Below are 13496 nucleotides of genomic sequence, written 5' to 3'. Positions count from 1 at the left end.
TCAGTGGCTCAACCTGCAGTAGCAGCGATTGGAGTCTGTCAATACTTAAGAGACCATGTTAAGCAGGTCATCAAAGTTCTACCTGAACAGCAGGCCCAGGGGTTGGCTAACCTTCCAGCAGCCTTATGTTATGTTGTTGACGCCATCAGAGATTCTATCATGCAAACCTCTCGTCTTTCACTTGGGTTGGTGCATATACGTAGAATCCTATGGTTGAAAAATTGGTCAGCCGAAGCACCATGTAAGAAGCTGCTGGCTGGGTTTCCATTTTGTGGTGCAAGGTTGTTTGGAGAAGACTTGGATAACTATATCAAGAGAATCTCTTGTGGGAAAAGCACTCTTACCTGTTAAGAAGAAGAGTAAGCGTCCCTCTTTCAAACAGACTCTTTCCCCAGCGCCAGGGGCATCAGCCTCCAGGCAGTCACGACGGCCTCCTCCGTCTGGGTCAAGAAACAAGTGTCAACCCCAGGGACAAAAGAAGTCCTGGGGGAAGAAGACTACTAGGAAAGACACTAAGGCCTCTTTATGAAGGGGCGCCCCCGCTCGCTCGAGTTGGGGTAAGACTGCTACAGTTCTCAAGGCTCTGGCAGGAGGACTTCCAGGACAGATGGGTAATCTCCACAGTAACCTTAGGGTACAAGCTGGAGTTCCAAGAATTTCCCTCTCCTCGTTTCCTCAGATCAAGTGTCCCCAGAGATCCAGAGAAAAAGCAGTCGCTCCTTCTAGCATTAGAGCGACTTTTGTCGCAGGAGGTCATTATGGTGGTTCCCACGAAGGATCAAGGATTGGGCTTCTATTCCAACCTTTTTACGGTCCAAAAACCAAATGGGGGTGTTGGACCCATTCTGGATTTAAGGGATCTGAATCGATTCCTAAGGATTCCTTCCGCATGGAATCAATTCGGACAGTAGTCTCCATCCTGCAGGGAGGAGAATTTCTGGCATCGATAGACATCAGAGATGCATATCTGCATGTGCCCATTTTTCCTGCTCATCAGAAGTTTCTGCGCTTCGAGATAGGAGGGCGCCATTTCCAGTTTGTGGCTCTGCCTTTCGGTAATAGCCACTGCACCTCGGGTGTTCACAAAGATCTTGGCTCCTCCTCTGGCCAGATTAAGGGCTCAAGGTATAACTGTCATAGCATACCTAGATGACCTGCTCTTGATAGACCGGTCAGTAGCTTCCTTGAACGGGAACTTGAGGACCACAGTCAAGTATCTGGAACACCTAGGTTGGATCCTCAACCTAGAAAAATCTTTCCTAAAACCAGTAAGAAGACTGGCGTATTTGGGTCTGATCATAGATACAAGCCAGGAGAAAGTATTTCTTCCTCAGGCAAAGATCACTGCTTAAAGGGAGCTGATTCTGGCAGTCAGGACCAAAAAGGGTCCTTCTGTCCGCCTTTGTATGAGGCTTCTAGGAAAGATGGTGTCTTCATTTGAAGCAGTTCCCTATGCCCAGTTTCATTCAAGACTGCTGCAACACAGTATTCTGTCGGCCTGGAACAAGAAGGTTCAGGCATTAGACTTTCCGATGCACCTGTCTCATGCGGTGCGCCAGAGCCTCAATTGGTGGCTATTACCCGAAAACCTGCAGAAGGGGAAATCCTTTCTACCGGTTACCTGGATGGTGGTAACAACAGATGCCAGTCTGTTGGGTTGGGGAGCAGTTCTGGAACAGTCTGCGGTCCAAGGGGTATGGTCCAGGACAGAGAGGACTTTACCCATCAACATTCTGGAGATCCGTGCGGTATATCTACCCCTAAAGGCCTGGACTATCAGGCTACAGAGTTGCCTGGTCAGGATCCAGTCCGACAATGCCACAGCAGTGGCTTATGTCAATAATCAGGGAGGCACCAGGAGCCGAGCTGCTCAAAGAGAGATGAACCAGATCTTAGTCTGGGCAGAGAAGCATGTGCCATGCATATCGGCAGTTTTCATTCCAGGGATAGAGAACTGGCAGGCAGACTATTTGTCGCCAGCAGTTACTCCCAGGGGAATGGTCTCTGCATCCCGACGTCTTTTGGGCCATATGCCAAACATGGGGGGTTCCAGATGTAGATCTCTTTGCATCCCGATTCAACAAAAAGATAGACAGATTTGTGGCAAGGACAAAGGATCCTCTTGCATGCGGGACGGATGCGTTGGTGATTCTGTGGCATCGGTTCTCACCGATCTATGCATTCCTGCCTATTCTGCTATTACCACGACTCCTTCGCAGGATCAGGCAGGAAAGGAAGTCGGTACTTCTGGTGACCCCCGCTTCGCCCAGAAGGACTTGGTATGCAGAAATAGTAAGGATGACGGTGGGTTCCCCGTGGACCCTACCGGTACGCCCAGACCTGTTATCTCAAGGTCCAGTGTTCCATCCTGCCTTACAAACGCTAAATTTGACGGTTTGGCTATTGAAACCCACGTTCTGAAGAGTCGTGGGCTTTCAGGTCCGGTGATATCTACCTTGATCAATGCAAGGAAGCCAGCTTCCAGGATGATTTATCATAGAGTCTGGAAAGCTTATATAACCTGGTGTGAATCCAGAGGTTGGCATCCCAGGAAATATGTCATAGGTAGAATTCTTGATTTTCTACAATTCGGATTAGAGATGAAGCTGGCCTTGAGTACCATCAAGGGCCAGGTCTCTGCTTTTATCAGTATTATTTCAGCGGCCACTTGCTTTGCATTCTTTGGTCCGAAACTTTATGCAGGGGGTGATGCGTCTTAATCCTCCGGTTAAAGTGCCCCTAAACCCCTGGGACTTGAATTTGGTCCTGGCTGTGTTACAGAAACAGCCTTTTGAACCAATAAGTCAGATTCCTTTGGTCTTGTTGACAAGGCAATTAATTTTTCTGGTGGCCATCTCTTCTGCTAGAAGAGTATCAGAATTAGCAGCTCTTTCCTGTAAGGAGCCTTATTTGATTACACATATAAGGATAGAGTGGTACTACACCCTCATCCTAGTTTTTTACCGAAGGTGGTTTCTGATTTTCATTTAAACCAAGACATTGTTCTACCTTCCTTTTTTCCAGATCCCTGTTCTCCGGAAGAGAGATCTCTACATTCGTTGGATATAGTAAGAGCAGTTAAGGCCTATCTAGGGGCAACTGCTCAGATCCGCAAGACGGATGTTTTGTTTGTGCTGCCAGAGGGTCCCAATAGAGGACAGGCAGCGTCAAAATGTACCATTTCTAAATGGATTCGACAGTTGATCATTCAAGCTTACGGTTTGAAACAGAAAATTCCTCCGTTTCAGATCAGGGCACATTCCACAAGGGCTATTGGTGCTTCTTGGGCAGTGCATCACCAGGCCTCTATGGCTCAAATCTGCAAGGCCGCAACCTGGTCTTCAGTTCATACATTCAACAGATTCTATCAGGTGGATGTGAGAAGGCATGAGGATATCGCCTTTGGGCGTAGTGTGCTGCAGGCAGCGGTACAGGGTCCTCAGGTCTGATTGCACCCTACTTGGTCGTGGTCCCCTCTCCCTCAGGTAGCATTGCTCTGGGACATCCCATCAGTAATTACTGTGGCTCTGTGTCCCGTGATGTTCGAGAAAGAAAATAGGATTTTTTAAAACAGCTTACCTGTAAAATCCTTTTCTTTCGAAGGACATCACGGGACACAGAGGTCCCGCCCCTCTTCTAATACACTATATTGCTTGGCTACAAAACTGAGGTATCCCTGCAAGGGGGAGAGATTATATAGGGGGTTGAACTTCCTGATAGGGTGTGCCAGTGTCCAATCACCAGTGATAAATATATAACCCATCAGTAATTACTGTGGCTCTGTGTCCCGTGATGTCCTTCGAAAGAAAAGGATTTTACAGGTAAGCTGTTTTAAAAAATCCTATTTTTCTGATAGCCGTTTCTTCTGCTAAAAGAATATCAGAATTAGCAGCTCTTTCCTGTAAAGAGCCTTATTTGATTGTACACAAGGATAGAGTGGTATTGCGCCCTCATCCTAGTTTTTTGCCGAAGGTGGTTTCAGATTTTCATCTAAACCAAGACATTGTTCTGCCTTCCTTTTTTCCAGACCCCTGTTCTTCGGAAGAGAGGTCACTACATTCTTTGGATGTAGTAAGAGCAGTCAAGGCCTATCTGGAAGCAACTGCTCAAATTCGCAAAACAGATGTTTTGTTCGTGCTGCCAGAGGGTCCCAATAGAGGACAGGCAGCGTCAAAAGCTACTATTCCTAAATGGATTCAACAATTGATTATTCAAGCTTACGGTTTGAAACAGAAGATTCCTCCGTTTCAGATCAAGGCACGTTCCACAAGGGCTATTGGTGCTTCTTGGGCAGTGCATCACCAGGCCTCTATGGCTCAAATCTGCAAGGCCGCAACCTGGTCTTCAGTTCATACATTCACCAGATTCTATCAGGTGGATGTGAGAAGGCATGAGGATATCGCCTTTGGGCGTAGTGTGCTGCAGGCAGTGGTACAGGGTCCTCAGGTCTGATTGCACCCTACTTGGTTGTGATTCCCCTCCCCTCAGATAGCATTGCTCTGGGACATCCCATCAGTTATTACTGAGGCTCTGTGTCCCGTGATGTTCGAGAAAGAAAATAGGATTTTTTATAACAGCTTACCTGTAAAATCCTTTTCTTTTGATGGACATCATGGAACACAGAGGTCCCGCCCCTCTTCTAATACACTTATATTGCTTTGCTACAAAACTGAGGTATCCCTGTAAGGGGAGGGATTATATAGGGGGTTGAACTTCCTGGTTAGGGTGTGCCAGTGTCCAATCACCTAGTGATACCTATATAACCCATCAGTTATTACTGAGGCTCTGTGTCCCGTGATGTCCATCGAAAGAAAAGGATTTTACAGGTAAGCTGTTATAAAAAATCCTATTTTCTTTTTCAAAATTGTCAGGGTTTTTTTTTTTTTTTGTTTTTGTTTTGTTTTGTTTTTTTGTTTATAGCGCAAAAAAAACTGCAGAGGTGATCAAATACTACCAAAAGAAAGCTCTGTTTGTGGGGGGAAAAAAGGACATCATATTTGTTTGGGTACAATGTCGCACGATCCCGTAATTGTCAGTTAAAGCGACGCAGTGCAGTATAGCAAAAAATGGCCTGGACATTAAGGGGGTAAATCCTTCCGGGCTGAAGTGGTTAAAGGAGAACACAGGAGCACAAGGGACACATCTTGCTGAAAGTAAAATCCTTTGTGCTGTTTTTTTTTTTGTTTTGTTTTAGGTAATCTCCGGCCTAGGCTTTAAATCGCCAGGAGTTGTTGGGCTTTTAAATTGTCAGAAATGAATTTAAAATAATGCAATTGCATTTATCTATCTCTGACTGATATTACATTACCAAAGTAGGAGTAAAAAACAGTCACTGCTGCTCGCTCATATTGTGAAGGGTGACTGGTTTTGTATAAGCCCTCCTTCCTGCTCTTCCCTGTAAATTGTGCAGTAGTATACAAAATGAATATTGCTGCTTTTTGCATAAGTGCTTCGGTAATTCATTATTGGAAATATGTCAAAGCTGAATTGCAAGCAAAAAGGTTTTGTCTAAGGCTGCTTTCACACTGGGGCTGGCGTTGCTGGTAAAAACTGCAAGTTTTGGTGGCACTATTAGACCACTAGCAGGGTGCTTTTAACTCCTGCTAGCGGTTGAAAAAAGGGTTAAATGCACCCATGTAGCGCTGCTACCGAAGCGCTGCTGATTCATTGCAATCGGCAGAAGTGGTGTACACAGCACTCGTTCACCGCCTCAAAGATGCTGCTTGCAGGACTTCTTTTAATGTCCTGCCAGCGCATCGCCCCAGTGTGAAAGCACTCGGGCTTTCACACTGGGGCTGCAGGGGAGGTGTTTTTCCGGCGCTTTACATGCGCTATTTTTAGCCCAAAAGCGCCTGAAAAACACCTCAGTGTGAAAGAGGTCTAAATACAAGAGACATGTGTATTGTGAGTTGAATATTGGTGTTCTTTGTGTATATTATCCATATCCGTGTAGAAATCCAAATTTAAGCAACTCATTAAAGCGGAAATATACTACTGTTGGCCCGAGATCACATCATTCCTGCTCATGTGCAGGAGTTCAGTCACTCAGCAGTGCCGAAAATTCTACCCTGAGCCAGACGTGTGGTAATATTTGGGTTTGTAAGGCATTTAGTGTACACAAAGTGAGATTATATCTGTGGCTGTTTAGAAATATATTTGAATGAGAGTTTTTGTGCCCGGAGTTTAGCTTTAACGAATGTTTTAAAAATGATGTAACAACCTTTTCTGTTTCCCATTTTTATCAGAGCTAATGAGAGGGTCCCTTTACACTGCTTGGACAGGCATCCAAGTCAACAGCATGTTGTCGCAACAGGTGGTCAAGATGGCATGCTATGTATTTGGGATGTTAGACAGAGCAAAATTCCAGTATCCTTGCTCAGCGCTCACAATGCAGAAAGTAAGTTGGTAGTTGGTACTTTCATGTAGGCTTGCACCTTCAGTGTCTGTACAAGTTCTCATTTTAAGTACAGAAAACTAAGTAGTTATCAGTTATATAACCTACCACTTATCGTCCATTGGCTGGATAGTGTAATGTTTTTGTCAATTTTGTTTTTTATAGTGTGGGAGGTTCATTTTCACCCTTCAAAACCAGATCACATATTCACATGTTCTGAAGATGGTTCCCTTTGGCATTGGGATGCATCAGCTGAAGCTGCAGACCGACCTTCCTTTCTTATTGGTAAGCAATATAAATTTTTCTTATTTTTTTTTTTTTTTTTAGAGTTTCAAAGTAAAACTGGCTCATGGAAATCTATTAGAATGTGTGTGTGTTAAAAGCCAAAAATACTCAAATTTTAAATCTATGTTCTTGTTAAAGTGCACATTAACCACTTCGAGACCCCCTAATGTACATTTACGTAACTGGTTTACCAGGGCTATGGTTGTAGCTGTCAGCCATAACCCCGGTATTAAAATTTTCAGACGGCGATTTTCTTTCTTTATCGTACACCACGGGACACAGAGCCACAGTAATTGCTGAATGGGTTATATAGGCACCTTTAGGTGATGGACACTGGCACACCCTAGACAGGAAGTTTAGCTCCCTATATAACCCCTCCCCTTACTGGAAGTACCTCGCCAGTGTCTTAGGTGTTGGTCACGAGTAAAGATGTGCTGGGCTGAGCTCCACTGGAATATTCCTTTTGCTGGGGCAAGCTATGCAACCGGATCCATTCAAAGTGTCTTTTCAGGCTGAATTGAATGGTACCCGGGCCTCGTTGGAAGAAACGAGGTTTTGCCTGTAACGCTTCTCTTTTTAGAGAGCTGGACCCCGGGATCCAGTGCTTTGTTTTTTCAGCCATATTTCCTGGTGGGGTGCTTTACGGGTCCAAGGGGGGTGGAACCCCCGATTAAAAAGGGGCCCCTATCCTTGAAGGTTTTTTAAATGAAGCCCACCGTGAGTGGTGAAGATTGGTTTACCACAGAACCCTGCAGCTGGATAAGGTAAGTGGAGATTCCTAAGAAATTTTCTAATTCTTATGGGGTTTCTCCTTTAAGTAAATGTTGTCATGCCTAAAGTCGCCACCGGGGGCTGTCAAGAGCACGTACCTGATTCCATGCTTGTCAGTCTCGCTCTGTGTCAGTACAAGCTGCACGCTTCCTCCAGTCCCAATCCTCGGGTAAGATGTTGGAAGGGGGGCTTTTCTTTTAAACATCTCCCACCTGGACTGAGGTATTTCTTTCTCTCCAGGAGGCTGAAGGAGCGCGGACCAGTGGGCGGTATGCTGCGCCGCCATAGCACGGCAGTTTTCTTCCAGCAGCTCTCCTCCACCCCAGCCCCCCTACATGCCAATCCGGTCGGATCAGGGCCCCACTCTCGCGGGAAAGCAGTCTTCTTTTTTTTTTTTTTTTTTTTAAAGAGAGTGAGGGTGGGGGTTGCGGTGGGAAGACGGAAGGGGCAGGGCTTAGCTCGTCATGCTTCAACATTCACAACGCATGGGTGGTGAAGGCTATAAATACACCTTTTGCAGGTGCATTCGTTAGCTGAATGCTAATGGAGGGACACAGAGCAGACGGGGCATGTGAGTGTTGGTGACACAGGCATTCCCAGGGCACGTTTACTTAAGCCTGAGCCTTGATAGCAGCGGCAGTTGCTGAACTATTTGCTCAACAGTGGGTGCGTTTTCTGGCAGTACCTCTGCATTTGTGCTTAGCACTATGGGCAGAGGGGGAGGTGCAAATACCCCAAAAAACAGGGGCTCAAAGGGATCTCCCTCAGGCTCTGAGGACCCTCCCTCTGCAACGCCACCACCCCCCTGAAAGGCCTAGGGAGGCTGGTCAGAGCGAGCCATCGGGGTTGTCAGGGGTTGCAACGGCTTCTGGCATTTCAGCCCCTGTATATATTACTGAGGAGGTTTTCTCCTCAGCCATGATTGGATTAGAGGAAAGATTAGTGGCTTTAATTGCATCTTCAGAGTGGAAGAAAACGCATTAGGTCCCCTTCTACCACCCAGGACCCTCAAACAGAGGAACAGTGGAAGGGGTAAGATGATTCCCCCTCACGGGACTGTGAAGAGGCTTATGACTCCTCTTCTGAGGGATCAAGTGGGGGAATGACCTTCTTCAGCTTCGCAGGCTGAGAAATTGATGGTGCAATCTTTTACTGAAATGGTCCGCTCCACATTTTAAGCTACCCTTAACTCAGTCGGTTGAAAAGCCCACTTCTTGTTTGGGTTCACTGAATTCTCCCTAAGCTTTGCGTGCCTTTCCTGTCCATTGCTGGAAAAGCTTATGTATTCTGAGTGGATCACCCAGATGAGCATTTCTTCCCTCCTAAAAAGTTTTCAACACTTTATCCTATGGAGGAAAAATTTACAAAGATGTGGGGTATACCAGCAATTGACGCTGCCATATCCTCTGTGAATAAAAGTTTGATGACAATGCTCAAATGCTTAGGGATCCAACCAATAAAAAATTGGAATTCCTGTTAAACATTTTTTCTTTGGCAGGTTTAGTAGCTCAACCTGTAGTGGCGGCAATTGGGGTATGTCAATCCTTGAGGGACCACTTGAAACAGGTGCTCAAGGTTTTCCCTGAACAGGCCCAGGATTTAGCCGAGCTGCCAGGGGCTTTGTGTTTTGCAATTGACGCAATCAGAGATTCTATTCTTCAGACTTACTCTTACTTACTCGCCTTACTCTTCGGTTGGTGCATATGCATAGAATCTTATGGTTGAAAAATTGGTCAGCCGAAGCGCCATGCAAAAAGCTCCTTGCTGGGTTTCCTTTCCGCGGTTAAAGGCTGTTTGGGGATGATTTGGACAAATATATCCAAAAGATATCAAGTGTGAAAAGTACCCATTTGCCAGGTAAGAAAAGGAGTAAACTTCCCTCATTTTAAACGTGCTCTTTCTCCAGTGCCGGGGACATCAGCCTCCAGGCAGTCGTGACCCGTCACGTTCAAGAGGTAAACCTCAGGGTCAACCCCAGGGACAAAGGAAGTCCTGGGGGAGGAAACCTACAAGACAGAACGCTAAAGCCTCTTTATAAAGGGGTGGCCCCCGCTCGCTCGAATGGGGGGAAGACTGCTACAGTTCTCAAAGGTCTGGCAGGAGTTTCAAGACAGATGGGTGGTCTCCTCAAAAACTAGGTTACAAATTAGAGTTCTGAGAATTCTCATCTCCTCATCTCCTCATTTCCTCGGGTCAAATGTTCCCAAAGATCCAGAGAAAAAATTTTCTCCTTCAAGCGTTAGACCGACTTTTGTCGCAAAAAGTGATCATGGTGGACCCCATGGAAAAACAGGGGTTGAGGTTTTATTCAAACCTTTTCACGGTGCCAAAACCAAATGGAGATGTCAGACCCATTCTAAATTAAAGATCTAAACTGGTTCCTGAAAATCCGCTCTTTTCACATGGAATCAATCCGATCAGTAGTCTCCATCCTACAAGGAGAACTTGTGGCGTCAATCGACATCAAGGATGCATACCTGCATGTACCTATTTTCCCCTCTCATCAGAAATATCTGCATTTCGAAGTAGAAAAACTTTATTTCTCCAAGCGTCTTCCAGGACAGCCCATGAGACCTTGGGCTCCTCCTACCAGGACAGGAAACACGTCACCCCCACCAGATAAAAGGGCGGTCCTCCAGGCCCATGTCAGTTATTTGTGTTTCCTCCGGACGGGGCGTAACATGTTCATGGAACCTGCTCCCATAGGCCTTATAAGCAGGGGCTTTGTATGGCCTTTTTTCTGGGGCATATCACTTACCTCTTCCTCTGCCAGAAGCAGCACACCGCTGGGGAGGTTGGCTGTGTTGCTGTTCTCTGTCCTCAGTGCCTGGAGAGGGCCAGGACCGGTGTGAGGTCGTGCCCCTAGCGCAGTGCATTGCACTCTAGCTCAGCTGAGCTTCGGTTGTCCTTCCCTGCCGACAGCCTGGCTGATCTGAGCAAGGAATGGAGGAAGCCGCAGCGTTTGAGGGGGCGGAGCTATTGTGCTCCAAGCTGGCCCACAGGAAGTGCCTGGAGAGGGTTACTTCCGGGGCATATGACATCATCATCGGGCGCGGGAGACGAGGTTCCAGTCTTCATAAACGGCGCGAACAGAGAACGCTGGCTGCTGGTGTTTCTTGGTGTTAAGCAGCCAGGCTGTGGATGACCAAGAGGGGCAGAATGGATCCTCCTGCAGTACCTGCACAGGCAGCGGATGCAGTTCCCAACACCAGCACCTCACAGGTAAGCCTGGGGTGTTCTGTCACCACCTTACTATCCCTGTGAGTGTTCCCTCCCCCTCCCCCCTCTGTAGTAGTGGGTGTAAGGGGACACATTTCCTCCCTCCTGCACGTGGTGTTACGGAGTGATTGTGTGGCTTTAATTTCATTGTGGGTCATTTATTTTGTCTTGCAGACCAAGACTCAGGACAAGGCCCAAGCGCAGCCACTTAAAAGGAAATGTGCGGTTTGCGCAAACAAATTGAGCTCCTCATGGAGCAAAGCAGTTTGTTGCACCTGTATAGAAGGCCTAATAAAGGATGACCCGGTTGCCTCTTGCCAGAAGATGCTTACTTCTGTTAGGGATGAGCTTGCGTCCACCTTCAGTTCCTTTAGAACGCTTATTGACAAGCTCCAGACTCCAGCAGAGAGTCCGTCTTCACTGAAGGCGTCAGTAAGCACTCCGCAGCAGGCAGAGAGTGAAGACTCTGAGGCTGAGGTCAGATCTACCCGTTCTTCTCTGGAAGAATCAGGGTCAGATACAGAGCCCAGAGATAGAGAATCCACTCGAGGCTCAAGATTTAAGTTATCTGAGGATGTAGATGACTTATTAAAGGCTATCTATACTACCCTTGAATTAAAAGAGGAAGAGGTTCAGTTATCCAAACATGATCTTATGTATAAAGGATTACATAAGAGAAAATCAAGAGTGTTTCCAGTTCATAGTTCTTTGGTTGATATTATTAAACTGGAATGGGATAATCCTGAGAGAAAACCATTCTTCTCCAGTAACCTAAAAAGGAGGTTTCCTTTTGATGAGGACACTGCGCAGCCATGGAATAAGAATCCCAAGTTAGACGCACCTCTTTCAAAAGTTTCAAAAAACTCGGACCTGGCGTTTGATGATATGGGTACGCTTAAGGAACCGATGGACAAGAGGGGGGATATCCTTCTCCACAGAGCCTGGGACTCAGCAGTTGGAAACCTGAAACCAGCTTTGGCTTCCACTTGTGTGGCCAGAAATCTGGAGGTTTGGTTGACTCAGATTCAGTCACATCTGTCAGCAGGTACCTCCAGAGAGCAAATTTTAAAGTCTTTTCCTCTCCTATTTCAGGCAGTGGGTTTTTTGGCAGATTCTTCCGCTGAGTCGGTAAGAATGTCAGCCAGGACTTCGGCTCTAGTGAACTCGGCCAGGAGAAGCCTTTGGCTTAAGACCTGGTCAGGGGACTCGGCCTCCAAGTTGCGCCTTTGTGGCCTTCCTTTAACTGGCGATCATTTATTTGGCCCAGGTCTACAGGAGGCACTGTAACGCACGGCTGATAAGAAAAAGGCGTTTCCAGAGAAAAAGAGAGTTCAGACAGCCAGAAAATTTTTTCGTGGCCAAACAGGCAACCGAGTCCTAGAGAAAAGGACAGCAGGCCGAAAAAGCATTGGACTGGGCACAAAGGCAGAGGCAAAGGGGGAGTGCTATTTAACCCTCCTCAACAGCCCGCCAAGCCGCAGTGACTTGTGTTCCCCGGTGGGAGGGAGATTGAGGGCCTTCATCCCACAGTGGGCAGCAGTCACTCTGAGCCCCTTCGTCCTGGACCTAGTGACCAACGGGTACAGGCTGGAGTTTGTTCACCAACCACCAGAACGTTTGTTGGTCACATTTCCTCCACAAGATCGGGAGAAAGCAAGGGCTCTGGGTCTCCAGATCGGAGACTTATTAGATCAAAAAGTCCTGATTCCTGTTCCTCGATCGGAGCGGGGCAAGGGATTCTATTCCCATGTATTTGTGGTCAGAAAGCCAGCAGGAAAGTTTCGACTTATCCTGAATCTCCGGACCTTAAACAAGTCCATCAGATACAAGCATTTCCGTATGGAGACGGTTTTTACAATCAAAACCTACTATACCCAAACTGCTTTATGGCCACGTTGGACTTAAGGGATGCTTATCTTCGCATCCCTATCCATCCAGCCTTCCAAAAGTTTTTGAGATTGGCAGTGAAGACGGGTATGGGGACCCGACATTTTCAATTCAGGCCCTCCCCTTCGGTCTTTCCTCAGCCCCACGCATCTTTACGAAGGTGTTGGGGGAAGTGCTGGCTCCTCTAAGATTAAAGGCAATAACGGTTATCCCTTACTTAGACGACCTCCTGATAGTGGCAAAATCATACCAAAGGCTGTTGGAAGATCTCCAGGCTGTACAGGACTTCTTACAGTCCCTAGGCTGGCTAATAAACAAAGAAAAATCGTCCTTGATTCCGGCCCAGAAAGTAACTTATCTGGGTTACGATTTTTGCTCCGTGAACCAAAGAGTTTTTCTTCCTCAGGAGAAGATTACCAAAGTGTTCCAGACTATGTCAACATTGCAGACCAACCAGTCGGTCTCTCTGAGACAGGTGTCGAGGGCAGTGGGTCTTATGACCTCATGTTTTCCCGCAGTACCATGGGCAAGACTCCGTCAGCGTCCGTTACAAAGGTTTCTTTTAAGAAACTGGGACGGGGACGTAAGGTCCCTGGAGTCAAGGATCTGGCTTCCCGACAGGATAAAAAGAAGCCTGTGGTGGTGGAGAGCTGGTCAGCACCTAGCAGGAGGTCTCCCATGGTCCTTTCCCATTTCCCGAAGGATTACCACGGATGCGAGTTCCTGGGGATGGGGGGCCCACCTCAGCAATGCAGTAGCACAAGGAGAGTGGTCCCCAGAGGAGGCAAGGGCCTCATCCAATCAAAGAGAGCTGCTTGCAGTCCAGAGAGCCCTCCAGTCTTTTCAGATGGAGATCAGGGGTCACAACCTCCAAATCCTGTCAGACAATATAGCGACAGTCGCGTATATCAACAAGCAGGGAGGCACGAGAAGCTGGAGG

The 13496-nt window shown here is 47.0% G+C and overlaps 1 protein-coding gene across 1 annotated transcript in view; it reads left to right on the top strand.

The window, feature by feature from the left end:
- The window catches only part of NUP43 (nucleoporin 43), a 59251-nt gene that overhangs the window by 33727 nt on the left and 12028 nt on the right, over positions 1–13496 (top strand). Inside the window, exons 6-7 of the mRNA XM_073627453.1 lie at positions 6246–6397; positions 6560–6679. Coding sequence (XP_073483554.1) covers positions 6246–6397; positions 6560–6679 — 272 coding nt within the window. The remainder of the gene's footprint in view (positions 1–6245; positions 6398–6559; positions 6680–13496) is intronic.

The sequence above is a fragment of the Aquarana catesbeiana genome, linkage group LG04 (genome assembly GCF_042186555.1).
Source record: "Aquarana catesbeiana isolate 2022-GZ linkage group LG04, ASM4218655v1, whole genome shotgun sequence".
NCBI lineage: Eukaryota > Metazoa > Chordata > Amphibia > Anura > Ranidae > Aquarana > Aquarana catesbeiana.
This window is presented reverse-complemented; position numbering and strand designations above follow the sequence as displayed.